The sequence below is a fragment of the Solanum stenotomum genome, chromosome 9, assembly GCF_019186545.1.
Source record: "Solanum stenotomum isolate F172 chromosome 9, ASM1918654v1, whole genome shotgun sequence".
Taxonomy (NCBI): domain Eukaryota; kingdom Viridiplantae; phylum Streptophyta; class Magnoliopsida; order Solanales; family Solanaceae; genus Solanum; species Solanum stenotomum.
Genome location: NC_064290.1, coordinates 56,326,769 through 56,348,119, shown reverse-complemented (window position 1 = coordinate 56,348,119; position 21,351 = coordinate 56,326,769). Strand labels below are relative to the sequence as shown.

Sequence of the window (21,351 nt, the reverse complement as noted above, 5' to 3'; positions counted from 1 at the left end):
AGTCCTAAAACCTTTCCTACTAGAAAATAACTAGCTACTCCAAAACCTTTTCCTAAAAGGAAAGAATAAACCAAGTATGAAAGAATATTATATTTTCCTTTCAGGAAAAGTAAAAACATTTATGGTAATGTTTTGTCTTTTCTTTAAGAAAAAATAAATCTTAAATTATGATAAGAAAATCAGGGCAAAACCCTAATATAACTTTCACTTAGAAATTCATTTCCTCTTTTTAATAACTTTTTTTTAAGGCAAGGTGAGTCCTTGAATGGTAAGAAAGAAAAGAAACATAATTTAGTAGAGAAATTGGAACTTTTCACTTGGATATGTAGCCTAAATCACTTTGATTCCTAAAAAGAGTGCAAACCACTATGAAGAATGATGGAATTCATAAAACCATTCCATCTTTTAATAGATATATATCGAATTCAAATATTAAAATGGTTTACATATAACAAATTTTATATATTATTGAGTTTAAATTAATTGAGCTCTAGTAAAATACCAATCGATCAATTTGCACAGCAAAATGAATAGACAAAAATCAAATTGACTCAATGAGAATTGAATAAAGTCAATGTTCTACTCAAACCTCAACTTCAAGTCATTGAAATAAGGACACAAAAGCAAAGCTCTCAATAATACAAGGTCTCCTACAAAGTAGGAACCCCACCCCCCAACCCCACAAAAAAAAGAATTAAAACTTAAAATTCAAATAAAATTTCATTTTATCTTAATTTTATTTGAATTCCTGCTGTATAAATTGAAAGGTAGAAAAAAAGAGTCTTTGGTTCAATTAGAACATGAACCTAAGAAGGTAAAAAGTTCCATTTCTGGTATCTTCTCATTTGAAATAAATAGAAAAGGTATTTGGGCCCTCATGACAGTGTACTAAATACTTTTTGGGCCCCTCTGAAAGATACAGAATGAGATTACAAGGCCATGAAATTTCTTGCTTTCTATTTGGAGTTTCGAAAAATATGTTTAGTTATATATATTTTTGAATTTTCAATATTCAATTTTATTTAAAATTACTCATTAGATTTAAAAAATGACTTCAATTTTTGTTCATTATCAAACACAATTTTAATTTTCAAATAAGAATATTTTCACACCAAAATGCCCCTTAATGAAAACAAGCTGAAATGAAATAACCACCAAATAATATGATGCATTGGATAAAGCTACTTCTCCGTTAATCAAAGGTCGAATTTGAGCCTCAATGTAGAAAAATCTTTAATAGGGAGCATTTTCTCTCCGAATGAGTCCTACACAACACAAATATGGATTTATCGTGCTCCAATGCAGATGAGCCCTACATGACACAAACACGGATTCATTGTGCTCTAATGTGGATGGCCCTACATGACACAAACACGAATGTATCGTGCTCCAATACGGATGGGCCCTACATGATACAAACACGAATGTATCGTGTTCCAATACGAATGGGCCTTACACAATACAAATACAGATTTATCATGCTCCAATTCGAATATCGGATAAAAAAATTGGAATAAAAGAGAAAAAAGGGGAACAAGGGGGGCAAAAAAAAGGTAAATACTTTGCCATCTTTACTACACAGCAATACTGACTTTGTAGAGTATTCCGCTGCTTCTAATTCTTCAGTGATCAATCAATCTTTTTTTTTCACAGAGAAAATAAAGAAGAAGCAGATTGTTCCTGAAGAACAAAGGAAAAAAAAATGTCTCTGGGTTATGCTGAAAAGCTCTCTTTTATAGAAGATGTGGGCAATGTTGGGATGACTGAGTATTTTGACCCACCTCTCCTTTTGCAAGACAAAGTGAGATTTTTTCTCTTTTTTTTGGCACTTTTTTCTGCAACCCTTTACTCCTTTTGTGTTAATTGTTGTGTTGTTTAACTTGTTTGATCATTTTATGTGACTGCAAATACCCATAAAACTTGTTTAGGTTTTTGTGCTTGATTAAGAATGGAAATTTAGGAACTGGGGGTGATTTTGATTGCTTGGTAGTTTGCATTTAGGATTTTTCATGAGATCCTGAATTAAATCCCACATTGTTGAGCGTGATAGGACCCTGATAATCTCAATTTCATTAATCTAATTAGGGATTGTTAAATCTTAAGGGCAGTGGCAAAGTTAAGATTTTTACTAAAAGGGGTTCGAAAGATAAAAAAGTAAATATACGGAGAAGTCAAAGGAGGTTCAATGTCTACTATATATACATAAAAATAATTTTAATCATGTATAAACGGTTTAGTTTTCCGCCAAAGGGGTTCGGATGAACCCCCTTGACTCTACCTGGGCCTGCGCCTGCTTAGGGGTGTAAAACATGAAGCATTGGGAGTTTTCTAGTTATTTTGTTCAAATGCTTTTTGATAGTATCATGCATTGTGTTGTTCATGAGATACATGCTATACATTGGATGATAAGTTTCTAAAGTCCTTAGTCTTTTCGATTCATTAGATAATACGCAGTTTTCCATAAAAAATAGTATCAGTGTAAGCACTTGACGGTCCTGCTCAGCGTCTTTGTCTCCACCACCAAATTTAGAACTTTCATGTATTTAGGGCTTCAATACTATACGAAATGAGGAATCCTTCTATTAGCAATATTATTGCAGCTTGTCGAATATCCATGCGAGTTATGCATTTAAGCTTTGATCATCGTTCCTTTTGCTATTGCATGTCTTCTATGTTAAGGGCTTAAGGTAGCATTAGTTAATCATTGATTAAAAAATGAAAAGGATAAGTAGTAGGAAATCAGTACGAGTACCTAGATAGCACTCAAAAAACTTATGGTTGTTCATTTGGAATGGTATTTGGAATTTCGAAGTTCCAACTGCTGTAGAAAATATGGTTTCCAACTTTTCGTTATCTATGGTCTAGGCAACAAAAATGAACTTAATTTTTCTGGCAGGTATATAAATCATCTTCACAATCTCCATTGTCCCATTCTGTTGTTGTTTTGTCTTTGTTGGAATTCTAGGACCCAAATACATTCTCTTGTTGTCCTCACGTTAAAGTGAAATCTGATTGTTAATAATAGAAGGAGATAATTTTAAGTAGATTTTGATTGCTGAATATTTAGATTCTGGCTGTAATTTCTATCCATTGTGCTGTTTAAGATTTTCTGGAAAATCAGTACTTTCTGGTGCTGGAGGATCTTCCTTTTCTTTCAGTTGCTTGTCAAAGATCAGTTAAAAGGGGAAGAATCCCTTTATTTTTCTGTGTTCTTACAAATACTGATTTTTTAAACATAAACTTTGCAGATTGAGAGACTTGCTGTGATGATACAAAAGGTGACTCCTTAAAACAGTCTTTGTCTTAGCTATGCCATGTATAGCTTTTCTCTTTAGAAGTAACCCATTCTAACTCTTGTTTCTTCTACAGAGTAAGCATTTAGTGGTGTTTACAGGAGCAGGAATATCCACTTCGTGTGGTATACCTGATTTTCGTGGCCCCAAGGGTATTTGGACTCTTCAGGTAGTGTTGTAGTTATATCAGTGAATTGCAAGCCCCTCTTTCTGAAAGCACATTGCTTGACATGTTTCTACTGTTGATACCCATGTTAAAATGTTAAGATTTGAGAATTGAATGCTGCCCTTTCGACGTAATTCTAGCTAATTTGGTCAGTCAATATCTCCAATCCTTCTTTCTACCTGCAAGGTGTTGATCATCTAAAGGTGGTGCAGAGTTTTCTTTTGTGTATTTGATCTGGAAAGTTATATAAATAAGTGGAGGAGCACCTTGCACAATAAAGTTGTTTGGTAGGTCTATCACTTTGCTTGGTAATAATGACACGAATTAAGGAAGGTGGCCTTAAAGGAATGATCTATCTTACGATGGGAGGAGCTGTTTTCTCCTGTGCGAGTATGTTAAATCTACTGACATGCATGATACCTACCACAATTCTCTTTTTATGTGTTATTGTTTGTGTATAATGTCTAGTTCTCTTATTTCATTTTTAATAGTGTATTGATTACTAATCTCTTTACTAAGTAGGACGAAGCTATTAAATACACTATAGTTCATATGTGCATATGGATTGCACAAGCAATTGTATTCTTTTCTATGTTGCTCTGGGCCTCCAAAAATGATGTTGTACTCGTGTCAAATCCTTCAAAATGCATAGCTTTTAGAGGATTCAACACACAACTAGCTGTATATTTGAAGAGTTCGAGTAACATAGATTTTTTTGATAACTGTGGTGTCCGGGATAGTTTGTGAGCATCTCGACTATTCCACCATGTGTTTGCTATCTCTACCACCACATGTATTGGTTAAATCTTCTCACCAAAGGCTTAGGTGGATGGGAATAAACCACTAGTGTTCTTTTGTCTTTGGCGGGATTTGAATCCTGTTTTCCAAGGTTTTTACCTACTTCATTGACTGCTAGGTACACCCTTAAGTGCACAAGCATTTGTATTATTATCTTTCATTGAGAAATGAACAGATAACTTCTATTATTCCTTAGGGCATTTGATAGACAGCATTGCAGTAATGTTGTCAGGATCAAGCAATGGTTATGATGTGAATGTCTGTATATAGTGTTGGAGCATTTTCCACGGATTAAAATAATATAACAATTCTTTGCCGCTAAAGAATTATGGGGCTTATTCTATCTTCTTATCCCTTTTATTTAACTGATTGTAGAGAGAAGGGAAAGCGCTACCAGAAGCATCATTGCCTTTTCATCGTGCAACGCCAAGCATGACACACATGGCCCTAGTTGAACTAGAGAAGGCGGGTTTTCTAAAGTTTCTTATAAGCCAGGTGTGGAATCATTGGTTTCTTACTATATGGGTGTGTTTAACGTTTGTATGGTTATTAATTATATCACTTCAGCTTTGTGTTTGTAGCTAGTGCTGCTTTCTAAATGAAGTCGCAATTTCAACCCCCAATCGCACTCCTGTTTTTCATTTCTTCTGATTAGTCATTAAGTTGTCCATTTCCATTCCCAGGAAAAGTCTCTGTTCTGCCCCTTCCAGTTTCCTATGTAGTTCCTCTCTGTTAAACGAGGAGAGAGCTACTCTATGCTCACTCTTCTTGCTTGGGGTCTATGCCTGAAGCCACATCTATCTTTGACATGCTAATCGATAGCTAGGGATGTCAATTGAACACACCCATTAATCTTTGACTTAGATTGCCTTGGAAGAATGCTATAGGATAGATGTATGAAATAAACAACACAACCATTAGAATAGTTTTGATATTGTTACTAGTGATTTGCATAATTAAAAGCATTTTGAAATTTGAGCTTACTTTGCTAATCAACGAATCATGGTCTACTGATATATTAAAGTTGGATGATGGTGAGATTGAAGATTTAATCATTCAGTTTAATATAGCTCTTTTGACCTATTCTCATGGCACTATTTGACTGTATACATGGTCGACTCTCCTTTTTACCAATTTTTTTTACTCCTCCGTAGGAACTCTCATCCTTTAGCTCCCTTGGGGACTTGAACCCACAACCTTTAGAGTTGGAGGTGAGGGGTTCTTAATAACCGAGCAACTCCCTCTCGTCCCTTTTTGCCAACATCAACTAATTCATAGTGACATAATCATTAACCAGCAATTGAATGAACGCCTACACGGTTATCATTCCACCCAAAAGATTGGTAATGTAGAGGATTCATATAGCCAACCTTAACTAGATTGGGATTGAGGTGAAGTTGATAAATTGATGTTGTCATTTATGTTTTGCTCTGTTCTGAGTATATTTACTGTTGACCTAACAGAAGCAACATAACAAAGACAACACTTCTGATTCCAATTTAATATTGTGTTTGGGTATACTTTATGGTAGTGGTGTGGATGATTTCCATTACTCACTCCATTTCCTTCCATCCGAAACTTTTCCCATTTACCCCTCAGCCCGACAAAATTAGTTCAACCAATGAGAGACAGAGGGAATATCTATGTGCTTAAAATATGACCTTTCACTTGATCAAGAGATGTTTATTCTACTTAAATACAAAGCCTCAGATTCCATTTACTCTATGTAGTTTCAACTGTCTATTTCCAAAAAGGTGCACATTTATACCCCTTGGTGGATGATATTAAAATGTAACATCATTCTTATTTGAAAATGGTAGAACATTGACGGCCTTCATCTTCGCTCTGGAATTCCAAGGGAGAAGCTTTCTGAATTACATGGGGATTCTTTTATGGAACGATGCCCTTCTTGTGGAATTGAGTAAGATTCCGTCTTTTTATGCAGCATGCTATCCTCTGCTACTATGCATGTTCCCACATTCATGTATATTCACTCAATTTTTGTTTATTGTATGTAGTTTTCTGGTAACGTTATGGTGATTGCTTATAAAGTCTATTTTTGTGAATTGACCCATGAAGGTATATGAGGGATTTTGAAATAGAAACTATTGGGTTGAAGGAAACTGCACGGCGTTGTTCCAAGGTGGGCTGTGGTGCAAGACTTAAAGACACAGTTCTTGACTGGGAGGTAACCATAAACAGCTTTTTGTTTAATAACAAAGTCCTAGGATGAAGGATCTGGGCTTCTCTTTATAGTTGTACAGTTACATTCCATGACCCTTTAGTAGTAACAATTAAAGATATAGACAGAAGTTTGACAGGTTGTACACTCATGAGCATCCAATGAATAAGACAAAAAGTTGTAATAGTTTCAATTTTTTTTTTGTTATCTGTTATTTCAGCCAACGCGTCAAAGGTTTTTTATGGCTAAAATATGATTCCATGTATGACTCTGTTGTTGACCTCATTCATTCCCCTCTTGTTTTTCTCCTCAGGATGCTCTACCTCCAAAGGAGATGAATCCAGCTGAGAGACACTGCAAAATGGCTGATGTTGTGTTATGTCTAGGGACAAGGTAAAGCTAACTAACTATTTGACTACCTCCGTAATCTGGAATTCTGATGCATGATACTAAAATAATGAGTTCTTACAGTGTTTGTTGACTCTAAACTGTTATACCATTTACTTCCATCGACGATGATGTCACACATCGCATTGGGGTTGCTTGGATGAAATGGAGGCTCGCCTCTGGAGTCCTATGTGATAAGAAAATTCCACCTAAACTCAAAGGTAAGTTCTACAGAGTGGTAGTTAGACCGGCCTTGTTGTATGGAGCGGAGTGTTGGCCAGTCAAGAACTCACATGTTCAAAAAATGCATGTTGCGGAGATGAGGATGCTGAGATGGATGTGTGGGCACACTAGGAGCGATAAGATTAGGAATAAGGTTATCCAGGAGAAGGTGGGAGTGGCCTCTGTGGTGGACAAGCTGAGGGAAGCGAGACTGAGATGGTTTGGGCATGTGAAGAGACGGAGTGCAGACGCCCCAGTGAGGAGGTGCGAGGGGCTGGTTGTAGAGGGTACGCGGAGGGGTAGAGGTAGGCCTAAGAAGTATTGGGGAGAGGTGATTAGACAGGACTTGGCTCAGCTTCACATTACCGAGGACATGACTCTAGATAGGAAGGAGTGGAGGTCGCGTATTAAGGTTGAAGGTTAGTTGGGGTTAGCGTGTTGTTTTTCCTTGCGAGGGTATGGGTTGTTAGCGTTTGTAGTAGTCTTAGCATTGCGCTTGTAGTTCTTGTCTGTGTTACCCTTAGCCTAATGTGTTTACTGCGTTCACTTCTCGCACTATTTTCTTGTTGTTATTGTCTCCTTTGATGATTATACACTATTTTTCTTATTGGATGTTATGTTTTATATATTTCTTGTCTTGTACTTGGATTTGGTGTACTTGAGCCGAGGGTCTTTCGGAAACAGCCTCTCTACCTCCACGAGGTAGTGGTAAGGTCTGCGTACACTCTACCCTCCCCAGACCCCACCTAGTGGGATTTCACTGGGTATGTTGTTGTTGTTGTTGTATTCTTCACCCTTAATCATGTCATGTCAGTAGATAACATGACTTGTTCTACTCTTGCAGTTTGCAGATCACCCCTGCCTGTAATTTGCCTCTAAAATCACTCAAAGGCGGTGGAAAGATTGTAATAGTTAATCTTCAGGTATATTATTCCTTGGGCTAAATGTAACATCAGCAAACACATTTCCCATATTTCCATCGACCCTAGTTGTGATGATAAGAAAATGCATCAGAGCCTCATAATCTCTTCCCCCCCCTCCCCCCAACCAAAATTTTGCTTTGTCATTTAAGATTTAACTGTTTACAACTATTTTTAGTGTGTAAATGGTTTTGATTTCACCTCTTGTTCAGGAAACTTCTTTATGAAGGTGTCTTAAGGTTTAATTTTCACAATTCAAGATGTACTGCCATGTTTTAATCAAAAACAACAAATATTACTCTGTTGTCAAATAAATGCAGTTATTTCTCAATCACTAAATCATTTAGGTAAAGCTGTCATTTTCCTTACAATGTACATATGGGACTCCTAGCTGATTAGTCTGCTGTACTTTGCCATGATAAATGATTCAGGCCCTGCTTATCAGTGCCAAAAAATAAAAGGAGATAAAGGCTTTTAGGCTCTGTAGATGCTTAATTTTGAATTTTCTACTAGGTCAAATATAAGAGGATTTCCGAGGGAATTAGAAAGTAAAGCTTTAATTATCCCGAGGATGAAAATTTCACAAGTTTCATATCAAATTGTTAAAGATAGGTGAATATTTCTTGCTCATATATTGCGACCTCGGCAGTGACTGTACTTGAAAATATTCTCTGCCTATCATCTATGGCAAATATGTTGGATTAGTAGTAGTTCATCTGTTACTTAGCTCTTATACCCCCTCGTCCATTATTTTGCAGAAAACTCCCAAGGACAAGAAAGCAAGCCTACTGATTCATGGTCTTGTAGACAAGGTAACATATTTTTGTTGTTGTACCTCTATGCTACTGAAAGTTGTTATCATAGTTCGTAGATTCTGAATAGTAAACATTACACTATTGCTTGGTGAGGTTTCACATGTGGAATTGCTAATTGGATATTCAACCTTCATCTGACGACTTGGACTTAGTAGGTGCTAACAGCTCTTTAGTTCAAAGTCAACATTTATTCATTAACCAGGTGCTTTAGGGGCATCACAAGTCCCCCCTTCCTTCCCTCCCCCCTCTCCCTCAACCTCAAATGTCCTTGAAGTGACTTACAGATGGTTTTGTTTAGGCATGTCAAATGGTTCCCATTTGATTACATGCAAATTTAGCTATCAGACCTATATGCAAATTCACATGTTCATATATTCTTTTCTTATGGTACTTGATCTGAAAAAAGACTTGTACTTTTGATTGATCCTGTTTCCAGAATGTTTACCAATATAGTTATGAACAGGTAATCACAGGAGTCATGGAATTCCTCAGTCTGCGAATCCCACCTTTTATTAGAATTGATCTTCTCCAGACCATTTTTACTCAAGCCTCAAGTCTTGGTAACTAACCTGACTCTGTGCCTATCTTCTTTTCATTTAATTGTCCATTTGGTATTTTGAAGTCCCCGAGATCAAAAGACATTTTCACTTGTACGTTTATTCTGCAAGCAATCTCAGTGTGTGTGAATGTGCACAAAGCAAGTTACAATTGATCTGGTCCTCTTTTGAGTGGGTCATTCATTAAATATGTCTTTTGATCTATCCAATTTACTTGTTTTGCAGATGAAAAATATGTAAATTGGAGCCTTACAGTGGCAAGCGTCCATGGAAATAGAGCACCATTGCCTTTTATCAAATCTGTAGAGGTGAGTTAATGTTTATAGCTATGTCTGCAGATTCTGCTGATTATGTTGAATACACACGTATGTTCTTATAGAATATAAGAACTGTGGAGGCTCAGTGTCTTCCTCTCCTCTCACAGCCACCCCCAACCCCCACGCACACTTACATCATGGCACCTCTTAATCAAGAAGTGAAGGAAAAATTTTGTGGCATGCCTTGCCTCGTCCTCCCTTCTTTTTCTGCCAGGAATCACGGTTATTAAATAGAAAAAAATAAGCATGGAATCAATAGCTAGCGGCGGGTGCATCAATTGCATAATCAGTGATAGTGTCAGCATTATCCACTGATAAACCATGACCTTTATGAGTTTTTCCTTTGATATTTTTGATTAATTATGTAGACTTGATTGAAATAAAATGATCTATTACTTTAGGACTTGGGGAAATGGCTCTGTACCTTTGCAGCAAATCAGAACATTATGACCTTCCTTTTGGAACCTCTTCCTAAAGGAACACTGAATTCATAGGTTAGATCTTGCCTCTTTTGAGGACCTATGGCTCTGTTCACCTATCCTGTGTATCTCTTGTTTGAGGTATGCAGATCCAAGGCTTTCGGAATCTGTTGTGGTACCATATGAGCCAAGAGATGACAATGATAACAACAACAACATACCCCGTATGACAATGATAAATGAGCTCTAAAAACGTGAGCAGGGATGTGGCAAGTAAAAGGGAGTGTGAATAGTCCTACTATAAAAGTGTTGATGCTACTTCAACTTACCTCAGTATTTTCTGTCGATTGAGTGAAGCAATTACTTTTTGTGCCGACTGTGAGTAGCTTAGACCTTTTTGACCTTTTCTTTTTGGGATGAAGTAACATGTTATCATTAAGAAGGCATCAAGAAGATGCATAAGGAACAAAAAATACAAAGAAGTTGACTGTGAGATCTTGTTGCTACAAAAAAACTATGCTAATGGAAGATGTTTGTTACGATGCTCGTTACTTGTCTCATTTGCAAAACAGTGAATTATCTTGTATTTCTTTTCCTTTAGTAAATTATTGTCATCAGTACTAGTCCTTAGCCTTCATTAACTTTCTGGATCTATTATCGTAACAGCTTTGCTGCTTTTGAAATGGAACTGTAGGTTTCTTTTTCAGAAAGTCAAAACATGAAAGCAGCTGTCCTGGATAAACAACCTCTTTATCTGAAAAGGTAGTTTTATAACTTGAAGCTTGCTATGTTGAATGTGAAATATAATCTTGTTGTGTCTTTGTAATACTTTTTCCTCTGGCATAGTTGCTCCTGTATGTTCAAAATATTTTGCTCTTGTATTAGTAATTCATGATTTTTCATCAAAATATCACGTAGAAAAGGATGTTTAGATTATCCGACAATCTTGATCAGACATTTTCCAGGTTATGGATATATTTGAAAAGAAAGATGTTTTCGTTGTCAACTAAGAACTGTAGCATCCAAAAAATAATTTTAACAATCATTTATTTTTTCCTCTCTTGTTTGCATATCATTACCCTAATCATAATCTAACCTACTTAAATGGAAAAATAAAGAAATATAAATTGGACACATAATAAAATGAGAAAAGGGCAATGAGAGGTAATATTATTTCAACAGTTTCCATTTTCTCGCCCAAAAAGGAAAAGAAAAGGAGACTATAGTTGATATAAAAAGTCAGTATGCTAAACTCAAAGTCATTGATGTGCAAAAAATCTGGAAAAAAGTAGCTAAGTAAAGGTGAAATCTTACCCATTGATTTTCTTAATCAAAATTTTGAATTTATCTCAGCGGTATATGCTAGTTTTCCCTATTAGTTATAGGTGAGGGTTTATTTCATATGTTCACTATAGTTATAAGCTCTCTCAATCTTGAGACATTCTTATTCAACTCCTATTCCTTGTCAGGCGGACAGTTAAGAGTACAAATCCCTTTAACATTATGATGAAATTGAACTTCAGTGATGGTTGCAAGTGTTCATCGGCTGAAATCACGATTCCTATTGATTTTAAGGTGAGAGGACGATTTTTTTTCATCTGAATAATCACTAATTTGGTTAATCTCTGGCCACATTGTTCTAATACTTTATTCAGATAAATGCATAGAAAATTACACTGTTTTGGCTTCTATATTCACTTTTTATTGATAGAAGACACCTAGCCAATTCCTGAATTCCATGCTAGCATCCATTGTCCTTGTGGAAACTGAAAGATGATAAATTGATAAGTACCATGCTTGTTATAACTTCTAAATATTGAGTGTAGATCTTCTGCAGAGTCTCAATGTTCTAGACATTGTTTTATGTCCCACTGCCATTTTCCTTAGGCTTGGGCCTTGCCATCGGTTTTTCTACTATAATTGGTATACCTCTTGGTAAATTTGCTGAGAGGCTAGAGACTATTTCAGCACTATTTGGTAAAAATATTTCCTAGGCTGGTTTTTTCATGCCAGCATATTCCTTTGTGTGGCATAGATTAGATTACTGTCATGCTACCAAGAATAAGATGGTCCATTGTGTTTAATGGCATTCTTCACTTGTGAGGTCCTTTGCTGGGTGATATTCTTCTCTTAGCCGGTGTCTGTTTGATCACCTATATAGAGGCGAGACTCAATTATACTTGGCAATGCTCATTGATGGAGCCAAATGATTGATTAACATGCAAGACGTTGTATTGGTACAGTTATAAAAGAAGAGACCCACACTTTGGTGGGACTTGACCCGGAAGGCTTCTGAGTCAACAATTTACCCATAGCCCACATCATCCCCCTACGTTGTGGGCATCACAAGAACAATCAATCATATCATTCACTATAAGAGGACCCTGCAACTGATATCTGTCAGATAATTTGTCTTTTAGCTTATCATTATGTTGTGTGACTGATCTCTGCATGTTTTGAGAACTCTTTTCTCAAGTTGAGGGTCTTATTAGAAACAGCCTCTGTGAGGTCTGCGTACAGCCTACCCTCCCTAGACCTATTGTGGGATCACATTGGGTATGTTGTTGTACTGATTGTTCCGAGGGGTGATTATAACGTTTGATTCTATCGTGCAGATTTCAGCAGATGTGTTCAAAGATGATAAAGACTCCATCTTACAGAATCTAAGAGAAAGCGCCCTCACAGATCCTAGCTGTGGACAGACATCAGTTATTGAGAAAAAAGTCATTATGGTTCCTAAAAGTGAAGTCATAGTACATGCCATTGTGACAAACATTGTCAAGTTTGACAGAAGCTATGGGGATCTAAGTAATGGCTCATTCAAAAGGAAATATGAATGTCTTAATGGCGTAATTCCATCGCGAAAACGATCCAACGGTAGAAAACCCAGAGCTGTAATTAATGTAAGGTGATCATCTTCAGGGCTATACAGAAACTATTGTAAATATTTTAGCCAGCACTCTGGGGAAAAAAATGTTAATATGTGGAGACTGGGTGAATTTTGATAGTTAATACACTCAGTCTGGTTGTTGATTAGAAAACTGAAATTTCTTAACCTATTTTTTGGTATTAAGTCTAAAGTTTTAAAGCTCTCATTTCTTTCTTAATCTATTCTTGAAACTAATATACATGGTATATTATTATTGATCTAAATTTGATATCTGTAATTATTTTATCCATTTTATGACTGTTATAATTGTAACTGACAATATACTCGAGTTTAGATACACTCTCTGTGTGTGTCTGGGGGACAGGGTGTCCTTTCAATCCCACAAAAGGTATGAGTAAGGTGAGCGTACATTCTATTTTTATCATATGGAATTATATTGATTTTTTTCTTTTTTTATGACAAGCCGCCGTACTTCTAGTGTTCATAGGGTAAATCGCTTTTTGTGTAATAGCTTGTAAATCCACACAGAGAAGGTAAATCGTTGGATAATTCCCGCGCATGAGCTCGACCGAAAAACCATGTAATTTAACTCAAGAAAGCTTTATGTAAAAAAACAAAGTTGATTTGCGTGTTTGTAACTTATCCTCCTAAATGAAATTAGCATCTGAATTTGGTGTAAATAATTTAGTGATTATAATGACACTGCAAATTTGGTTGCACATTTACAATAAGATTAATCTACGCCTCATAAGATATAATATCAAATTCGTGTTATTTCGTATGGTTCGCGTGATTGATATTTTTATCTCGCATTTTTAAGTTTGACCGTAGAATAGGGATGTGTAAAAATTGAACCGATCAATAAACCGAATCGAAAAAAATGTTATTGATTTATTGTTATTGGGTTATTAGGTTAACGGATTTTTAATGATTTTATAAAAAAAATTATCGGATTATCGGTTCAGTATTGGTTTTTAATATTGGGTTATTGGGTAAACCAATAACCCATTAAGCCTATAGTAATTTACTAATTAGTATATAAGTAATATATAAGTAATTTATCCTAAATATTAAATATTAATCTCAATATCTTACTAGTCATGTCTTTGTCATTTAGCCTTCATTTCATATTTCACTGTGACTTTGAGTTCACCACTGCACATTATACAAACCATCAAAATCTAAAGTAAGAACATTATTCCTCTTAATTTCTCTTCGTGTTACACGTGTAGTTCTTTCATGCTTGTTATTATTGTTTCTATTTTATGAGCATTTGTAAAGTTACATTATTGTCTTGTCGCGTCAAATTTATTAGAGAAGTCATATATTTGTTTATTACCATTTTCTTATTGGTTAAACCGAAAACCGATAAAAAATATCTTATTTGTTTGGTTATTTGGTTTAGTGTATTTAAAAATTGAAAACCAATAAACTGAACCGATAATACATAAAACCAAACCGAACCACGAACGTATAAACTAAATAATAATTTTAACTTATATTGTCGAGAATTTTATACATTAAGTTAAAATAGTACGAAAATAATACAAACTGTTCAATCACAATATGTATACGATGTTAAATCAAATCTAGAAAATGAACATTTTTAGATGCTTATTCAATAATAACTTTTTTACTCCAAAAATAGTAGCATCACATACAAATCAATAAGTATATATTACTAGTATAATAATTGCTTTCTTAAAAAGCATGACCAATAAACACAAATTTCAAACGCAAATACAAAAGCTATAGTAATAATGGTTTCATAATCAATATAAGTGTTTTACTTTATTTTAAATACATAAGTGTGTATCTTAATTAAATGGAGTCATATTACATGTTCGAGTTTTATTTTGACTAGGGTTTTTTGAAAATAACCTTTCTACTCCATAATTATTGAGAATTTTTTTTATATACACCCTATTTTTTTCAGAATTTTACTTTTAAAACTTTACTAAATATGTTGTTTATCTAAGAGTGATAAAAAAATAAAAATAAAGAAAGCTAAGTCACTTATTTTGTCAGTACAAATTCTCGTAGAGTTAAGTTGACCAAACTTGATGTATGCATCAAAAGTTATGGTGAAATAAATAAGATTGAGTAACGAGCGTTCACGATTATATATATATATAGGGTTTGTCTTCTATGGACTGATTTTTTTTTGTAAAATATTTTTCAATTTCTCATGTTCGGTTGGACATAATTTGGAAAATATTTTCTTTCCTTAAAATAAGGAAATGACTTTCTTAGTAGAATTTGGGACGTTGATTGAATCTTCTCCATCTTCTAACACACTATACCCCCACTGTCGTAGCCTCTATTCCCACCACTCCACACTCCTACCCTTCACCTTAGCTTTTATATTATTTGTCTAAATTAAATATTTTTAGGATAATATTTTTTTTCTTACATATTAAACACAAAAAAATAGATAAGAACGTATCAATTATTTTTCTAGAAACATTTTTCATGAAAAACATATTTTTTAATATCGACTTATAAAGCTTAGTATAATTTTCTATAAACACTACGAATAATGTTCAATAGATTACCCTTCACACTAATAGAATTCTTCTATTTAACAAACAGATCTCGAATGAAAAAAATTCTTGATGGCAAACATTTTATGCTTTAAATTTTTTTATACAATACAATCAATCGAGACTCTCGAACTGAATAAAAAATTAAACAAACTAACAAAAAAGGTTTCAAAGATAAGAGTTAATTCTTTGACTATGTAGAAAGTTAAAAGCAAATTAAGGGAAAATGTAATTATGACTTTTGGAAGAAAAATTTTATTGCATAGGTGTCACTGTTGAAAAAAATAAATGCAAAACGTAACGTACAAATTAAAAAACAAGAAAAACAAAAAAGAAATGAAAGTAAGGTGACCTCCTAATTAATAAAATTTGTTTTTATCATTTGTGGAAAAAAGAAGTGCTTATAAAAGTTTTTCCTAATATAAACTTAAGTGAACTATAATGTGAATCCCAACACTAAACTCCAAATAAAATACCCTAACTAAGCTAAAAAAAAAAATGTCAGGAAGGAACATCATGAATCAAGCTTCAAGTTCAGGTATTTTTAATCACTTCTATTTTTTAACATGTATTTATGTTCTAAGCAATTGAATATCTTGTGTATGATTAGATCGATCAGACTAGATCTAGAGTACATAAAGAAAAATCATGATTTCATCTTTTTTTTTTCTTTTTTTTAGGCTTAAATCACTTGAATTAATTTTTCACCTTTTTTATGAATTTATGTTCTATGAAATTGAATGTCTTAAATTATGTGCGATTAGCTAAATCATGAGTAAATAAAAAAAAATGACTATGATTTCTATTGTTATTTTTTCATTTGAGGCTTAAACCACTTATTTTTTACCCCTTTTTTTCTCTACCAAAAATTTATGTTTTAAGAAATTGAATGTCTCATGTGTCATGATTAGCTAGATCAATGAGTAAACAAAAATAAAAAACGATTATGATTTTAATTCATTGTTGTTGTTTTTCTTCTTTTCTTCGGGGCTTAAACCACTTAATTAATGTTATCACTTTTTTCTATCATGGATTTATGTTTTAAGAAATTGAATGTATCGTGTAAGATTAGATAGATCGATCAAACTAGATCATGAGTAAATAAAAAAATTACTATGATTTTCATTGTTAGTTTTCTTCTTCTCTTCTTTGAGGCTTAAACCATTTAATTTTTTCACCTTTTTCTACCATAATAAATGTATGTTCTAAGAAATCAAATGTCTCGTGCGTGATTAGCCAAATCAATGAGATTAAATCACGAATTTAAAAAAATGACTATGATTTTATTTGTTGTTTTTCTTCTTACCACTTAGTTTTTTTACCTTTCTTTTCAATCATAAATTTATGTTCTAAGAAATTGAATGACTCGTGTGTAATAAACTAGTTCACGAGTAAATAAAAATTAAAAATGACTAAGATTTTCATTGTTGTTGTTTTTTCTTCTGTTCTTTGAGGCTTAAACCACTTAATTCCCTCAAACCCCCACCCCCACACTTTTTTTCTCTATCATGAATTTATGTTCTAAGAAATTGACGTGTGTGATTAGCTAGTTCATTAGTAAATAAAAATAAAAAATGAATATGATTTTCATTGTTTTTTTTCCTTCTATTCTTTGAGGCTTAAACCACTCAATTCCTCAACCCCCTCACCCCCTCACCCCCACCCCACCCCCACACTTTTTTTCTCTATCGTGAATTTATGTTCTAAGAAATTGAATGTCTCGTGTGTGATTTGCTAGTTCATGAGTAAATAAAAATAAAAATAAAAAATAACTATGATTTTCTTTGTTATTATTTTTTCTTCTGTTTTTTGAGGCTTAAACCACTTAATTCATCCACACACTCCCCCCTCCCCCCCAAAACCCCCCACACTTTTTTCTCTATCGTGAATTTATGTTCTAAGAAATTGAATGTCTCGTGTGTGATTAGCTAGTTCATGAGTAAATAAAAATAAAAATAAAAAATAATTATGATTTTCTTTGTTGTTATTTTTTCTTCTGTTTTTTGAGGCTTAAACCACTTAATTCATCCACACACTCCCCCCTCCCCCCCAAAACCCCCCACACTTTTTTCTCTATCGTGAATTTATGTTCTAAGAAATTGAATGTCTCGTGTGTGATTAGCTAGTTCATGAGTAAATAAAAATAAAAAATGACTATAATTTTCATTGTTGTTTTTCTTCTTCTTCTTTGAGGCTTAAACCACTTAATTACTCCCCATCCCACCCCACCCACACACACTTTTTTCTCTACCATGAATTTATGTTCAAAAATTAAATGCTTCGAGTGTAATCTAGCTAGATCGATCAGACTAGATCATGAGTAAATAAATATAAGAAAATAGTCTTCTTCTTGTTGTTATTTTGCCTAAATTAGGTATTAACCACTTAATTTTCTTGTTTTTTGAGGCTAATATTTTATTTTTTGTTGTTGATAATTTTGCATGATCAAAGGCAAGAAAAAGAGTAAGAGCAGGAACAACAAGAACAAGAACAAGAGAGGCAAAGCAGTGGGATATGAGAGGTACATATACAAGGTTATGAAAGAAGTGAATCCAAAGCTGGAAATATCATCAAAATCAATGGTTATATTGAACAATTTCATGCAAGACATGGCTGAGAAAATCGTAGAAACATCAAAATCATTGTTGAAGTACGCGGGACGAGCAACGTTAACGTCTATGGACATGCATAGAGCTGTGAAAATGGAGTTACCAGGACAACTAGCTAAACATGCCATGTCTGAAGGAGCTAAAGCTGTTGTTCGTTTTGCTACTCATGAACAAGCTGACAAGTCCAAAAAGAACTAGTAGCTGAGTGAAAATGAAACTTAACTTGTATTGTTGGTATGAACACCTTTGTTTGGATGGTTGTTACCCATTGCATGGTACTGTATTGTCAGTTTAAATACAATGTTTGGTTTGATTGTTGGTTATATCGTTTTGTTAGGTTCATTGTTAAGTAACAATGAAAAAACCTATTTTACATAACGATCGATTTGGTGTGATCGCGTCGTTATTTTTCTATTTTCTTAATAATCATATTTCATCTTTTATCCTACCTTTTTATAGTAGTTTTACCTCGTACCCTATTTTTCTTGTAGATTTACAATGTTTGGTTTGATTGTTTGTTATATTGTTTATTAAGTTCATTGTTAAGTAACAATGAAAAGACCTATTTTATATAACGATCGATTTAGTGTGATCGCGTCGTTACCTTCCTATTTTCTTAATAATCATATTTCATCTTTTATCCTACTTTTTCATATTAGCTTTACCTTGTACCCTACTTTTCTTGTAGATTTAACATTTAAATTATGAATTTGTGTCATTATGTAATGACGAAGAACAATATTTATCATTCAAATTATGATTTTGTGTCATTATGAATCTTTTTGCAGTAGCTCTATTTGTATTTATTATTTTATAGGTTTATCATTTAAAATATAGATATATGACATTGTATAACCATGAAAAATGATATAATATATCTAAATATTATATTCATTAAAATAATAAAATACGATAGACGTGTTAATTTGTTAAGTTTGTTGTTTTATGTAGTTACGTTTCAGTTTTTCTTTTCTTTTTGTTTGAAATTATTTCAGCCTTTTCTTCTTGGGATTCTGAATAACTTCAAAGTCTTTGTTTCAGTTTTTTTTTTTTCGTCTTTTACTTTAAAAATAAATAAAAAACCATCTCTTAGACAAAAAGTTAAATTAGAACCACTAATATTTTGGCATTAACTTGATTTACGAATAAAAGGGTATAAGACAAATTGAGAAGAAAGATGCCTTTGACTATCTTTAGAAAATTAATTTACGGAGAAAACTAAGTAACATACTACAAATAATTTTTTTAAAAAAAACATACTACAAATAACAATTTTGTTCAATATAATTTTTCAGAGTTTAAAAAAGATAAACTATGCATATATTTTATCACTATTTTTAATCTGTAAAGAAATTATTTTCGATTGACCCTCAATCGATTTTTCAGAATATCGTATAAAGAGGAACTTAAGCGTAAAAAGCTATGATAAAAATATTAAAGAAAAAAATTTATTGATAGTAAAAATATTAAAGATGATCAAAATAGAAGAGTATGAGTTTAAGTAATAAATACACTATAGTTTAAATAATTTTTATATCATCAATTTCATATATAAAAGATTTATCTATACTATTTTTTGAATAATTTGATAGTATAAAAAAATATTTATGATTAATAATATGTTTAAATCTTAGACTTATATACTATCACTAATGATAGCATGAAATTCTTCAATTCTAAGTTTGAAATCAAAATAATTGCCTAATATTACATAATTGGTTGCACATTAACATTACTCCTAATATATATGACCTTTTAAGTTTTAATATCGAATAAATTTTGTTTTATTAACATTTTACATCACTGATGTTTCAATATGTATTGGTTAATTTGTACGATCAACCTTTTATAACTTAACACGATGATACTTAAATTGATTTTATTTCTGTACTACATTAACTTATATGGCTTAGATTTTTTTTTCATACTTTATTAAATTAATGTGATGATATTTAACTTGGATTTCATCTTCTTACGTTATTATCTTATGCAGTTAAGATTCTTTTTCATACTTTTTTAACTTAATCTACTTATATTTAAATTGATTTTAATTTTATTTCATATATACTAAATTAATTAATACGATCGGGGCGCGTGCATGTAAATTGCACATCTTACATTTAAAATTGTGTTTATTTCCGTACAATTTAATTTGTACGGTCAACCGTTTAATAATCACGCTTACTAATTCATTAATTTATACGGTCAATCATTTAATAATCACGCGAACTAATTCTTAAGTTATTTTTACGTCCATACTATTTTAACTTATATTGTTGAGAATTTTTACAGGTTAAGTTAACCTAGCATGAAAATAATACAAATTGTTCAGTTAAGTCGTTCTTAATTTGTATATGATGTTAAATAAAACATGAATGTAACTTTTTTAGAAGCTTATTAACTTTTAAGTAAACTAAATATAGTAGCATTCTTTAATCAGAAATAACCTCTTTACTTATAAAATAGAGGGAAGATCTATATACAGTACTGTATGGAATACTGATTATGATATACTGACTATATGATCATAATTATTATTATTATTATTGGTGTTGTTGTTATATTGTTTTGTAATATAGTAGTATCCCATACTGATCAATATCTACTAGCTAGCAGAAAAAATATGTTCTTAAAACATTTGCCAAAAAAACACAAATTTCAAAAACAAATATAGAAGCTATAGCAATAATGGTTTCATGATCAAGGTATAATAAGTCTCTGACTTTAAATACATAAGTGTATATCTTAAATTAAGTCATATTACATGTGCATAAGTACTGTAATTTAACTCAAGAAAGTTTTATATAATAAACTAAGTCATATTATTATAAATATTGGATCCAAAATTTTAATTAACATCTAAATTTGGTGTATAGAATTTAGTGATTATACTAACACTTCAATTATTGAATAATATGAAGTATAAGGTTTGGTTTCCTAATAATCACTTGTTTTATCACTAAATTCTCGTGGAGTTAAATTAACAAAAGTTGGTATATGCACATGTGGCGCATGTATACTTAGGGTGTGTTTAGTACGAAGGAAAATATTTTTAAAAAAAATAATCATGTTTGGTTGATCATAATTTTAAAAAATATTTTTCTAAGAAAACATTTTTTTTTTAAAATGAAGACATATTTTTCCTAGTAGAAATAGGAAAAACAAGTTCCGCGAGTTACATTTCACTGATTATACCTCCTTACCCTACGACACACCTCATTAATTCCCCCCCC

At 32.7% G+C, this 21,351-nt stretch overlaps 2 protein-coding genes across 2 annotated transcripts; both read left to right on the top strand.

The window, feature by feature from the left end:
- Positions 1-1,547: 1,547 nt before the first annotated feature.
- LOC125877020 (NAD-dependent protein deacetylase SRT1) lies at positions 1,548-13,169 on the top strand. The gene is made up of 14 exons (XM_049558325.1): positions 1,548-1,801; positions 3,249-3,278; positions 3,370-3,462; positions 4,633-4,752; positions 6,078-6,178; positions 6,337-6,445; positions 6,753-6,832; positions 7,893-7,971; positions 8,727-8,780; positions 9,247-9,343; positions 9,566-9,648; positions 10,771-10,838; positions 11,546-11,651; positions 12,692-13,169. Exons 1-14 carry the CDS (start codon positions 1,703-1,705, stop codon positions 12,986-12,988), a joined length of 1,416 nt encoding a protein of 471 aa, XP_049414282.1. The 5' UTR covers positions 1,548-1,702; the 3' UTR covers positions 12,989-13,169.
- A 4,781-nt stretch (positions 13,170-17,950) lies between these two features.
- Positions 17,951-18,316, top strand: LOC125877690 (uncharacterized). The gene has a single exon (XM_049558916.1). The coding sequence runs from the start codon at positions 17,951-17,953 to the stop codon at positions 18,314-18,316; it is 366 nt and encodes a 121-aa protein (XP_049414873.1).
- Positions 18,317-21,351: the final 3,035 nt, after the last annotated feature.